Here is a 13,562-nt window from a genome sequence, read left to right on the forward strand (position 1 = left end):
GGTCGGGCCGCTCCGTGCCGCGGCCCCAGCGCATCCCGGGGCCCCGGGGCCCGCCCTGACCGGCTGCTCCCGCAGGGGCCCAGGGCGGCAGCGTGGCCCGGGCGCTGCTGGACGATGGGAGCTTCAAGGTGCGCGCCGTGACCCGGAGCCCCAGGAAGAAGCAGGCGCAGGAGCTGAGGCGCAGGGGAGCCGAGCTGGTGAAGGCAGATCAGGACGATGAGGCATCGCTGGAGCGGGCCTTGGCCGGTGCCTACGGAGCCTTTATTGTCACCAACTTCTGGGAGCACTGCAGCAAGGAGAAGGAAATCGAGCAGGTACCTGTCCTGACATTAACCGGGACCATGTGCAGAACGATCTGGCAGTGGGGACAAAGTGGGGACAGCTCTTGGAGCATCCGTGGCGGCCCTGATGGTTTGAGTAGCCAGTACAGAAGACCCCAAGGCCTCACAAACACCAGGTCCCAGTTCTTGCAAAGCCAGGACTTGTTCTCTGTTCCCTCACAGTTGCATGGCTCCAGGGTCTGGTGCCTTCAGGAGTTGATAAATTTGTTATGGAGAGCACTTCCCAGGAGCTGGAGTAGCAGGAGTGGGAACACTTGGCTCCTCAGAGCCTTCAGGGGCAGAGCTGGGACAGTCACTGCCTGCAGACCTGTAGCTTTCTGTGCTTGCAGCTTTGGGGCCAAAACCCTGCAGTATCAGAGATCCCAAGGGTGCTGCTCACACCACTACAGATACTGCAGGGTGGCAGAGTTGCCATGCCTGGATGGCAACAAACAAAAGATAAGATAGTTTAGGGCAGGTATGTTGGCCAGGCAGATTCTTTATGCTGGTGCTTGCATGTTTGGTGCAGCAGCAAGCTCCAAAGCTGGAGGGTGTGTGGTCTTTCTGAAGTAGGATGGGGTAAGGAGAGAATTCAGCTCCACCTGGACAACTCACTGTGCTCCCAGCTGAGGGCTGGTGGCAGTTGGATCCTCCCCAGAGGGAAGGGGGGATGTGGGGATGATGGGGGTGTCCCACTCCCCTCTTCATGGCTCGTTCCCCCTCGGCCCAGGGACGGCGTCTGGCTGAGCTGTCCAAGCGCCAGGGCCTGCAGCACGTGGTGTTCAGCGGCCTGGAGAACGTGCAGCAGCTGACAGGGGGCCGGCTGGAGGTGCTGCACTTCGATGGCAAAGGCGTAGTGGAGGAGCACTTCCAGAAAATCGGGGTTCCCACCACCATCATCCGCCTGCCCTTCTACTTTGAGAACTTCCTCTCCATCTTCAAGCTGCAGAAGGCCCCGCAGGGAGACGCCCTTGTCCTGGGTAAGGAGGAGCTCTGCTCTGTGGGTCACTGTGCTGTGACTGTCCCATTGTGCCAGGGAGAGACTGCCAGGGCTCTGGGCTGGTCAGGTGAAGAGGCCTCTCCCAGCTTGACCACAGCAAGCTGCATTATATGGTCTTCAGACCTCTTTGGTGGCCTGCATGAAATCCCCAGGATGCTGGGCCTCTTTGTGGTGCTGAGGGCTGTTCTGCAGATGCCAGAGCAGCTCTGGACACACACCACAAGTGCCTGCTTTTGGGATGGTGGAGGTTGTGGGGCTGCAGGTGACTCACGGTGCTGCTCTGCTGTCAAGGTCTCTTAGCTCAGCCCTGCTCTCCTGCCTTGCCATGCTCTCATCCCTCCCTCGCCTCATGTCCAGAGACTGAAAACTGCTGTACCTGCTCAGAGCTGGGCTGCACTGCAGCTGGGATCAATCTCTCCATACAGAGCTGCCCATGGGGGACACCCCCATGGATGGGATGGCTGTGGAGGACCTTGGGCCCGTTGTACTTTCCCTGCTGAAGTCCCCAGGGGAGTACATTGGCCAGGTGGTAGGACTGAGCACGGGCAAGCTCACCGAGGCAGAGTACGCTGCCATCCTCTCCCAGCAGACGGGCAAGACTGTGACAGCCAGCAAGGTAGGAAGTGTCCCTTGGTGTAGGTGATGTTCCTGAGGGACTCACAGCTCCTTTTGGTACAGCCCAGCAGCAACACTGCCCTGTTGGTATTGTCACTGAGCTCGTGCCTGCGGAGCACACAGTTGTGCCTGGGCAGGTCTGGGCCTGGCTCTGAGGGCTCACTGAGCTGGGAGGTCTCCAGCAGAGCCAGGGGTGGGCACTTACACAACAGGTTTCTGCTGGCTGCCCTTCCCTTCAGCAGGGCTTCCCCCGGGGCCTTGCTGTGTCACCATTACCACAGACCTGGCCTCTGTGCCGTGTCACTGCTAACAACACTCTGACCACTCCGTGCCCCTTTGTGACTTCTTTTTAATCTTTCTTTGCAGTTCAGTTGTGCCTCAGGCAGCCAGCACAATGGATGAGGGGTATGGTAAAGGGCATTTCATTTGAAACAAAGCCCCTCCAATGCTCTCTGCAGGTTCTGCCCTCCCACAAGTGCAGTGAACCAAACCCTTTGATTCAGGCAGGGATGTTTTGGGGTGCCAGGTGCCAACCTGAGTTGCCTCCAGAACCACCCAGTTTCTAGAACCCCTCAGCCATAGCTCTGGTGTGAGGAAGGGCTCCCTCAGAGCTGCTCCAGCCCCTGCCAGCTGTGCCAGAGCTGGGGGTGGCCCTAGGCTGGCTGGGCTGTTCCTTTGCCCAACCCCAAAGTGCTTTGCAGAGCCCTCTGCACCAGGAGCAATGCTGTGACAGGCTGCTGTAACAGAGCCCTCATCACATCCCCTCAGAGGCTGAGGGGGAAGCCCAGCAGCCTCTGAAACAATTTTTTCCCCATTTCTGTTGGCAGATCTCCCCTGAGGAGTACGAGAAGCAGGACTTCCCTGGGGCCAAGGAGTTGGCTGCCATGTTCCGTTTCTACGCCCTGAAGCCAGACCGCAACGTGGCCCTGACCATGAAGCTGAACCCCAAGGCCCGCACCTTCCAGCAGTGGGTGGGGGACAACAAGAATGCCTTCTGAGCCTCCCCTCCCTCCTCTGCCTCCCTGCTTTCTGCAGCAGTAGGGGGACCTGGCTGAGGTGAGGTGCCCTGAGCCGTGCTGCCTTCCCAGCAGTGCCTCAGGGAGAGGCTGATCTGCCCCGGCTGGGGAGAGCTCAGCCCATTTCTGGTCCATGTGTGTGCTCCTGCAGCGTGGTTGGGACTATTGAGGCAGCCAGAACAAGAGGAAGGGCTGGACAGCACAGGCAGAGGGGTGGCAGAAGCACTGCCTTTGCACTCTGTGCTCAGGGAGGTGTTGCTTTAGGCACTGTGGGTGTTTTAGGGTGGCGGGGGCTTGTTTTCCCAGGATCACCTCCTTTCCCAGGCAGCTCTGAGCATATGGCCCCACATGGTAGGCTGAAGGTGTGTAGCCCAAAGGCAGTGCCTTTGGGGCAGGTGTCCATGGCCAGGGCTGCTGCAGGCTCCTAAGCAAACAGAAGACAGGGATTTCTCCATGGATCTGGTGTGGGCCCTGCAGGTGAGCCACTGCAGAGATGGAGGCTCAGTGTCACCCCAGCAAGCTGGGACTGCAGTGACTTTCTGTGAGTGTAACACAACAGCTGAGGCTGATTCCTCATCATACAGCCCTGGCTCTGGTCCTTGGGCTTCTGGAGCTAATTTCAATCACTGTCCCAAGGAGCTGAGATAAAACTCAGCTTTTTCTAGACTGTCCAAGGTTCAGTGGAAGAGCCCTTTCCCCCTCATGTGCCTAAAGTACTGCTGAGATAGGGCAGCTTTGTGTTTAAAGTCAATCCCAGCCCCTAGCAATGCTTGAGCCATCCAGCCCTGTCCCCTCCTTGTCCCAGAGACCTTTGTTCCTGTTGAGGGGAGGGAAAGGGGATGACAGAGCAGATGGAAGAGTAGACAAGGCAGCAAGGCACAGCACATGTTAAATATCTTTATGAAGTCCATCTTATTTACATGGGTACAGAATCACTTTACAGAAGTTTAATCAGGAGGCAACGCGTGCTTTATTTCAGCAAATTAAGAAGGGCAAGACTACAGCATGTCCCTGTTGAACTGGTGTTGAACTGATTAGTATGTGGGCTGATGGTACCTGCACAGTATCACAAACACAGCAGGCTACAGTAACCATGGAATACTCACTGCAAGAGCTCAGCTCCATCTGGAAGGAGTGATTCACCTCACTTGCACTCTCACACAGGTAAAACAACGATGCTTTGACCAATCCTTTACGCTACGGGTGTTGCACTAAAGTAATAAAAGATTTTTGTCCCCAGCTGGCAAAGGGCTCAGTGATTGACTTGTACCCGTCCAGAAGCAACAGCAGTTGTGTGGTAACTTTAGTTATTTGGGGGATAAACTTGAGGCAAAGTGCAGATTCCATCACTGCTCTGTGCAGGCAATCAGCAGGATAGAGAAAGCCCAGGGCTGTGAGGGAGCCAGGCCAGCTGGGCTCAGACAACACCCAGCCACAGGGAGATTCCACTTGGAGCTGTGCAGGGCAGCAGGGCTGTCGTGAAGACAAGGTTAGACCTTCCTGATCCACCAAGTCTCCTGGAGAGTTCACCAAGCACACCTGGCATTCCAAAGGGCACCTGAGTGAGCAGCTGGTGGGCCTGGCCTCCATACAGCAAACTGCTGCTCTGTGCTGGACTATTTATTTCACATTTCCTCTGGTTTGGATTCTAAAGAATACTTCAACTTTAGCTTTTACCAAATAAGCTTCCAGCAGCAGTAGGGTTGTGGAGCAGCCTCCAGAGAGCCACACTTCTGCTAAGCTGGTTTTTTCCTTCGCTGCCATTTATTAGGACAGTGGGTGGGGTTTGTGTTGGTGCCTCAGTGGTCCATGGCCTCTCCAGCTGGGATTCTTGCTGTGCTGCTGACTGACATCCTGTGTTCTCCAGAGCCTGGCTGCCAGAAAGATTCACCCCCAACTGCACGGATGACCTGCTGCTGCTGGCTCCTAGTGCCCAGTAGAACGTTTTCCTGCAGTTGGAGTGAGAGGAAGGTCACAATTTCCTGGCTGTATCAGCACACAGCCCACTCTGGGAGCACCTCCCCTCCTGACCTGCTGTCACACTGTCACCCCTACAGCACAGCCAGTTTGAAGCCTGCAAAGATGCAAAGCTGAGCCCCTGGAATCCCAGACTCTGGGTCTGCTGTAGATGATTCCAAGTCTTGGTGCTCCCTCATAACAGGTCAGCACCAGCTGAAGCACCTGAGTTGCACTGCCGTGATGCATGGTGGGCTTTGCTGTGCTCTGTGACAAAGGCTGGCTCCTCCCTGGTGCTGTAAGCCCATGGCAGGGGTGAATCCAGCCCGAGTGTGCCAGCACCAGCTCTGCAGCCCAGATTTGTGTGGCAGAACCCGGTCCCAGTGGGACCAGCTCATGGCAACACGCTCAGTGCTTGGAACTGGGCACAGCTCCAGCCACAGAGCTGCAGGGGAGGCCAGCCACCTCCCCAAGGGTGCACCCAGCATCTGTGCTGCTCTTTGCTGCAGCAACAATGCACTTTAATCCCTGGCTTGTTGCTCCAGGTCCCAGGGGACAGCTAGGGCTGGAAGGCCTGAGGCTAAGTGAGAAGCAACGCTGTGCTATTGTGCTTCCACCTCCCAAGAAGTGCTCAGTGTGGGGGAAAGACAACAGTGAGACACAAGAGACCTCCTACCTCGGATGGGGTGTCAGGAGGTAAACATTTTCTTAAGTTTGGAAAGGAATCCCTCCTTGTTCTCCTGAGCCTCAGGCCTATCCCCGCCTGCGTCAGCGCTAGCCGTGGCCCTGCCACCTGGACACAAACAGCAAAGGGCTGCAGTCAGAGACATCTCCCACCAGGACCAGAGGGCTCTTTTGGACAGGGAATGGCCAGGAGAAAGCAGCTGGTTGTGCTGCTCCCTCGTGTCCAGGGCTGCACCTGGCAGGGAGCCACAGGACAGGACCCCTTGCAGTGGAAGCACTGGAGAGCGTGGATCCCAACAACACAACTTTTAAACAGGTGCTGAGCTGTTCCCTTCCCCTCTCCCCAGCCCTCCAGCTGGCAAGGGAATTCTTGTGCTGCACAATTCAGTCAGGGATCCCACAGACTTTGGAAACAAGTACTTGGAACTGAGAGTCTGCCACTAAAAACAAGTGGTGAACTTGATCACAGCCAGCCAGGACTTCACAGGGTTAAAAGATCTATGCTGGTGGTCCCTGAAACAGGTTCTGCCTGTTTCAAGGTTGTGTCCTTGCAAAGCACTGCAAAACCACACCAGGAGCCTGATTTGTGTCACTGCAAGCAATGCTCAGACAGTATCAAGCAGAAAATTAACCGTGTAGATGAAAAAGGCTGCAAGTATTTCAGACTGACTGTCCAGATAAGGAATTAAAATTGTCCTGTATGAACAGGTCCTGAGAATTTGTTTGTCCCTCAGAAGTGGCTATAAATGAGAACAAAAGAGACCTGTTTGCTAATCTGCTTTTTTCTACAGTAAAACCATCAACAACAAGATCCCAAACGCCCCCTTGAGCTCTCTTTGTGCACAGAGAACTCGGAGTCTGGTGCTCCCCAGCCTCCCCGGGCTGAGTGCTGGGCTCGGACTGATGCAATGGGATGAAATCCCGAGGCAGGACACGCCTCCCTCAGCACAGCCTGTCTCTACACTGCAACCTACTGGCGCTGTTTTAACTCACCTTGCTGCTTCATCATGGTAAAAACTGGCAGGTTTGCTTTTAAAAAATTAGTTTGAAGAGGTTATTTTTCCTCTTTGGCACACAAATGCCTTTAAAAAGCTGGAATGGAAATTCAGTGCTCAGAGCTCTCTGCCCTTCCCCCAAGGCTGACTGTAATATAGGAAAGACATATTTTCTGTATGTATAATTACCATAAAACAGAACACTGGGAAGTATTTGGCAGATCCTGCACTTAAGCCTATACTCCTCACAGTAAGGCAGATCCTGGGATCATTCAGCAGCTCCAAAAGGCTCTCACTTTGCCTAGTCATAAATGCCCTGTTTGGTTTCAAACCAAAACCAAAATCCAACCGGCTTTAAGAAGTTCATTGTTTCAATTAAGCAAAGAAAAAATTGCTTTCCATTAGTGAGAGACAAAGCTCCTTCCTTACTATGTTACCATGTGTTGTGCCTTTAGCTGCTGCCTCTTCCAAGCACCTCATCCCTGAAACTTAGGACACAATTGCTGAATCTCAATTTTCCATCTGGAGCTGGAGAGCAGCTCCAAAAAGCTCCCAGCTGCCTTCACTCCTCCATTATGCTGTCCACTGAGCAGAGCTGACACTGCCACCAATGGACACTCCCAGCCCAGGTTTCCCCACACACCCAGAGCTCAGCCCAAACAGAAACCCCTGTCAGCATCCCAGGAGAAGCAGCCCTGCTGTGCTCAGAAGCACTCTGGATTGGGATCCAGCACACAGGAAATTGGCCTGAAGCACATTTGCTTTCCTGCCTCAAGGCAAGTCCTGGCACAGGGGAAGCAAGGAGCAGGAGGCATTCATCATCACAGCTTGTCTGCACCCTGGAGTACTCAGTGCCTGCTCTCTGTTCACACATTTGCCCAGTAAGTACTGGAACAGAGCTTCCTGGGAAGAGGCTGCCTCCCTGCTGAGTGCTACAGCCTGTTAATATCACATTAGAACTGCTTCTGTTAACCAGGCTGTGCTTCACAGGCCTGACGGTGCCCCTGGCTCACCCTGCTGCCCAGGAGTACTCAGGGAACACTCTGCACTCCCACAGCAGCTGCCCAGGGAAGGGCAGGAGTGTCCCTGCTCACCTGAGGCTGTGTTGGTGACCCCGTTCACGGTGCCCTCCACGTCGGTCTCGTCCTCGGCGTAGCTCATCATTAAGGCTCGCTGGCGATCCGTCAGCCTCCTGTGGCACCAGGACACGGGCTCAGGGACAGCCTGGGCTCCCACAGCCTCCCAAACCTCCCCCAGCAGCACCCACGGGGGGCAGGAACTGGAGCACATTGTATATGAATACACCAGGAATCCATGTGCTCTTTAAATGAGCCATCTCTAAGGAATGATCCCCAGTGGAAGAGGGGACATAGGACTCACTGCATTTCACCTCATGGAATTTTCACAACTTCTTAACAACATTTTTTGCGAAAAGTTCTTAAGATTTCACAGGAACTTGTTTTAGCTCTACTTACTGAGGAACTTTTATCTTTATGTGGATGTAGTGGTCTCCGTAGCCATAGCTGTTGACCTTGGGAATGCCTTTCCCACTCATTCGAATTCTCTGGTCTGGCTGAATACCAGGGGGTATCTATAAACACAAAGGTGTCACATTTATTACTCTAATTAAACATTTAGATATTAATTACACAGCTATAAAAATTATCTGCTTCTCCAACAAGCTCTAAAGTAGGATGGGAGAGTTCTCGTATGCTCATGCAGCAGGACACATCCCAAAGCTAAGCCAGTAAGGATGGAAAAGCTTTTGAAGGAATCAGTAAAGAATCTCACACAGCCTGTAGCCCTGTAGTTTGGGGTTTGTCCAGCAATCCCTTTCTTTCCCTGGCCCTACACAGCAACAGGAAAGAAGCTGTGACCAGGTAGGTCACAAACTACCCAAAGCTCAATCCTGAAGGAGTCTGAAATGGAATACTGGCAGACTTGGGAGATTTTGCCCATCTTTTCAGCTAAGGAGAAGCCTTTGCTGTGCCCCAGTGAGCCATGCCCAGAACAGTGGCACTCACCGTGATGTTGATTGTCTCATACAAGCCTTGACACCGGGCAGTGCCTCCCAGCACGGCCTGAGCTATGGAGATCGGGAGATCCGAGTGGATATCGGCTCCGTTTCGTCGGAACACAGAGCTCTTCTGAACCTGCAGGGCAGCAAAGTCCCAGAGAGCAGTCAGCACACTGTGTTCTCCTGCTAAACTGCTCCCAAGGGTCTCAGGAAAAAATATACCATTCCCAAACTGCACAGCTAAGAACTGTGAGTTAATATTTGGTGTTCTAGTAAAACACAGATCTCAGCATAGCAGAATTAGCTAAAGGATTGGAAGGATCCCTGCTTCCTGCCTCAGGAACTGCCTCCCCTAATCCTGCTGTTAGTTTATCCATGTCACTGTGGTTCTGCAGAGACAGACACTGCTTTGTCCAGCACTCTGAACAGGGGAAAGCCAAAAGTGAGAAGGAAATGAAGCACCTTTCCAGTGGCCTCACAAGCTGGAACAGAATTAAACCCTCCTGCACCATGAAAGAGGTGCTGAAAAAAACTTTCTCCTCAACAGGGATGTGTGTGGCAGGAGAAGACAAAGACACCCAGCTACAGCACAGGTGCACAGCAGCCCTGAAGGTGGATCTGCAGAAGGACATTTCACCAGACAGCCTCCTGCAGCACCTCCCACAGCTCTCCTCAGCTCTGCCACCCCTGCCAGCAGGCAGCTTCCTCACATTTCCAAGTCAAAAGCCTACTCTGCATTTTGATTCACACTACCCTAAGAGCCTGGTCCTGGAACAAGCAGCGATTCTTCACGAACAGATTCAAAGTTACCCTCCTTGCTACAATGCAGATCTCCTGCTGTCTCAGAAAGTTCACAGGGATCATGTTACCTCAGCTGTTTTAAAGGATCACTGGCTCTTCCTCCTCTGCCAATTCTGCAGGCCTTTCCCAGGCAGTTGAGAAGGGAACAACCAACTTACATCATAAACCAGCTTGAGATACATACCCTGAACGTAATGAAAATTTCTTTCTTCCCCACAGGCATCCGAACTGTCTGCCCGTCCTCAACACCTGCAATCACAACAGGAGGGAATGTGACCTTGGGTTATAACCCACGGGTGACATGGATGCCTACACCTCTTGCCAATCCCAAGAGCTGGCCACCACAGCCCAAAGCAGGAGGGGTCAGCACATGTTTATACCTCTGAGGTGATCCCTATGCCCCCAACACGTTTGTTACTTCAATATCTACAGAATTCTTTACAGAAATGCATTGGATTAAGGAACACTGCAGCCTCCACAAGCTGCAGGAAAATTACAGGCTGCTCACCCAGGGTGGTCTCAAAGAAGCAAGTCTTAGTCCCACCACTGAATTCTCCCCTCTGGTGAGGAAGGCAATCAGCACACCTCTGTGAGACGAGCCAAGGCTTTCAGGATTCCCACCCCCTCCCCAGGAGGGAGGACAAATGAAAGAACCATGGCAAATGTCAAGGGTCTTGAAAGAAGGGGGTCTGAAAGGGTCTGAAAGACCTTGACAAATGTCAAGGACAAATGAGAGACCCATGGCAACAAAACTTTTGGAGATTAACTTCAAAACCTGCCTAGGATTACCCAGGCAAGAACCAAAGCTCAGGAAGGGCGGAGCAAACACTTATATCCATGGCCAGAAGACAGATATATCCTGTTCCATTGCCGACCTCTCAACCTGCTTTGTTTTAGAAAAGGACTTACACTGCTCCCCCATTTGCACCTAGCAGTGGCAGTAAAGAACTACAGCTCTTTAAGAGAGGGCAGCAGACAGGTACAACACTGACCAGCTGGCACAGGAACCATCACTGTCTTCTTCTGCTTGGTCTGCCCCGTGCCCCGGCACACGACGCAGGGCGTGGTGATGATGGAGCCGCGGCCGCCGCAGCGCCGGCATGTGGAGCGCATCACGAACGGGCCCGTGTTCATCGTCTCCTGGAGGGAACAAACACACCCTGGGAAATGATGGGGCTTCTCACACAGCACCTCTGAGCTCTGATCACACACCCTCTCAGGACACAGATACCCTTCAGCAAGGGCTGGAGCAGACAGCTGGCTCTGAAATCCACTCACTCGTGCCGATTTCCACTGAACAGCACCACTATTACAAGTGTCAGGTGGTGAGGGCAAGGGAAACACACCACCCTCAAAGTCTAGGCTTTGATGTACAAGGAGGAACAAAGCTCCTTACAGTGCTACAAACATCTGTGTTCTGATGAATCCAAGGACAATCCATTTACATGGATTACTGCCAGCGTCCAAGGAAACCTTATGGTGACTAAGCCCTGGACTGAAGCACTGAAGCACACAAGGAATCAGATGCATCGTAACCCAAAGCCTGCAGCTCCATCATTACCTGCATCTTCTTATTCTATGATTACCCTTGGGTTTTCACCACCTTCCTCCACCCCCCAAGTCAAAAGATACCCATTTATTGCCCGAGGAATTTCAGAGCTACATTATATTCATTCATTCATATACTTTACATTCAGAGTGCATACATATACATTACATTCAGAGTTACATTATATTCATATGGTTTGTGGGATGTGCAGCAGCAGAGGATCCAGCCTGAAGGCTCATGCTTTCAGCTGGGCACAGCACTTTAACACAAAGAAAATCTTCCTAGTGCCTATTAGCATCAAGCTGACATTAACTCAGCTTTGCCTGAGATAAGCTGATGAGTGTGGTGAGAATTTTTCCCCATGAAATGAAGTGACTCTCCCCAAGGAGGGAAAGCACAGACCTGGTGTCCTGCTCAGCACTTACCATGCCTGTGCCATTGCAGTAGTGACAGCGCTGAGCTTTGGTGCCCGGTTCGTGTCCTTTGCCATCACAACGCACACAGGAGTCCTGGATGTTCACCACAATCTCCTTGTTGACACCTTTTGCAGCTTGGGTGAATGTCAAATCCATGATATACTGCCCAGGAAACATGGATATAGAGCCATGACTGAGGTGTGACAAGGTCTTAAGGGGACTGAGAACAGTTCAGGCTAAATACCAAACAATGCTTAAAACAGAAATTCTCAGTAAAGATGACTGATCAAAAAAGGAAATTTTCCTTATATGAAAAATGTCATTTTTAGTAAAACCAGGAGTACCAAACACCAAACATTCCTGAAGACAACACATGAACCATCAACACTTAAAGGAGCATTTAGCTGCAACACAAAGAACAAGACAGATTTTATTATGGGCCTCACTGCAACATGAAGCTAATTAAGTTGCAAAATTAAGCCAATTAAGCAGCCAAACATATTGCTGGAAGGCCTGGTTTATAGTTACAAGGCATTTTGTGGGTTTTAGCATTACAGATCAAAGCAGGCATAGGTAAATCAAGCTGCAGCAGAAACAATGCCTCTCCAGCAATGGAACTGCTCGGCAGTACTGGGTGGTGTCAGCAAACACCAGAGAAGTAGCTCAAGCCCAGAAAAAAATACCCTGTCTGGAGGTGTGGGGTGTGTTCCTGCACAGCTGAGCACATCTGCGAGACTCTGCCCATGCCATGGGACACTCACACACTGACATCCCCAGAAACAACTCCTTGCTGCAGCTCCCACAGCGCTCTGTGACAGAAGCTGAGGAGAGACACTGCTTTGAGTTTCCCATTCCTAAAAAAAGGCACCTCCTACCTCCTGTGGCTGGTCAAAAACACTCTGAAAATCGCCGAAAGGGGATCCTGAGAACTCCCCAAAGATCTTCCTGAAGAGCTCCTCGGGGTCGATGGAGGGGCCGCTGCTCCAGTACTGCCGCCCCGCGCCGGCCCCGGCCCCCGCCGCGCCGGCCTCGAAGCTCGCGGTGCCGTAGGCATCGTACTGCTTCCTCTTCACCTCGTCACTCAGCACCTGGGGGCAAGAACGGGCACTGCAGGAGCCGGGAGAACCCCTGGCTCTGGGCTCACACCTTCCATCAAGGTCTCACCCAGCTCTCAGCACCATGGGAGTGAGGGACAAGCTGCTGCTGCCCTGGTGATTCTTGGCTTATTGCCCGAAAAATGACAAGACCTTGCTAATTTATAAAAAGCAGAAATAATTTATATTAAACAGCTGATCGTTGTTCTATCAGGTGGAATCAAAAAACAGGGCCAGGGGAGCACAGTGAAAGTCCCTCTACCTCAAAAACCTGCTGACAGGTTTTTTGTTTGATTATTTAAACTGACAATAATTCCATGGAAGTGACATCCGTGCCAGTCATTGCTAAGGAAAGAGAAAACTGAAAAAGCCCAAAGCAGCTTAATCAGATACTTGGACCAAGGAATTTCTTGGGACAGAAGTGCCCCAGATTTAAGTGCATCAAAAACCAGCCATGGTTTTACAGGAAATGTTTGCCCTCATCCATGCTCTAGTCTTTCCTCCTTCTCATCACAACAAAATCCTGCTATTACCTCGTAGGCTTCTGCCAGCTGAGAGAACTTCTCCTTCGCTTTGGGGTCGTCCTTGTTTGTGTCAGGGTGGTATTTCTTTGCCAACTAAAAAACAAAAACCAACTCTTAGGGACAGGCAGGAGTTATTTACTTAAGCATATCTCACATGCCAGGAAAAACACATCAGGCAGAGCATTCACTAGATGCATTCCCGGGAACTAAAACCCTTCATTTTCATTTATCAACCTAAAATCAGGAACTACAGGAGCTGCTCCTGATCTTCTGAGCAATCCCAGATCCTTCTGGAAGGAGACAAGCGATGACAGCACGGGCAGACCCTGCTTTGGAAGCGATCCCCAAGGCCGTGCTGAGCTTCCCCACGGCCTCCTCCCCTTGTGTGCAGCGGTTCCGAACACGGGGATGGATTTGTTCCCTGTCCCGGCGGAGGGGCAGCGCTGGGGCCCCGCCATACCTGGTAATAGGCCTTCTTGATCTCCTTCTGCGTGGCGGTGCGGGGCACCCCCAGCACCTGGTAATAATCCTCCTTGGCGCGGGCCGCGCTGCTGTGGAAGGCGGCGGAGGCGACC

General features: G+C 52.4%; 2 protein-coding genes across 2 annotated transcripts in view; one reads left to right on the forward strand and one right to left on the reverse strand.

Annotated features, from left to right (window-relative positions):
• NMRAL1 (NmrA like redox sensor 1) overlaps positions 1–4,195 on the forward strand; it is a 6,534-nt gene extending 2,339 nt beyond the window's left edge. The window contains exons 2-6 of the mRNA XM_005425265.2: positions 76–314; positions 1,051–1,300; positions 1,746–1,936; positions 2,763–2,991; positions 3,931–4,195. Of these exons, the coding sequence (XP_005425322.1) occupies positions 76–314; positions 1,051–1,300; positions 1,746–1,936; positions 2,763–2,933 (851 nt within the window). The 3' untranslated portion in view covers positions 2,934–2,991; positions 3,931–4,195. The remainder of the gene's footprint in view (positions 1–75; positions 315–1,050; positions 1,301–1,745; positions 1,937–2,762; positions 2,992–3,930) is intronic.
• On the reverse strand, positions 3,835–13,561 carry DNAJA3 (DnaJ heat shock protein family (Hsp40) member A3; the record flags this gene model as incomplete). The annotated part of the gene is made up of 11 exons (XM_031060436.1): positions 3,835–4,900; positions 5,584–5,700; positions 7,681–7,778; positions 8,062–8,177; positions 8,611–8,739; positions 9,589–9,653; positions 10,397–10,544; positions 11,379–11,531; positions 12,245–12,457; positions 12,997–13,080; positions 13,448–13,561. Coding segments are annotated over 10 exons (1,224 nt in total), but the record flags the coding sequence as incomplete, so codon positions are not given.
• Position 13,562: the final 1 nt, after the last annotated feature.

This window comes from Geospiza fortis, unplaced genomic scaffold (assembly GCF_000277835.1).
Source record: "Geospiza fortis unplaced genomic scaffold, GeoFor_1.0 scaffold114, whole genome shotgun sequence".
NCBI lineage: Eukaryota > Metazoa > Chordata > Aves > Passeriformes > Thraupidae > Geospiza > Geospiza fortis.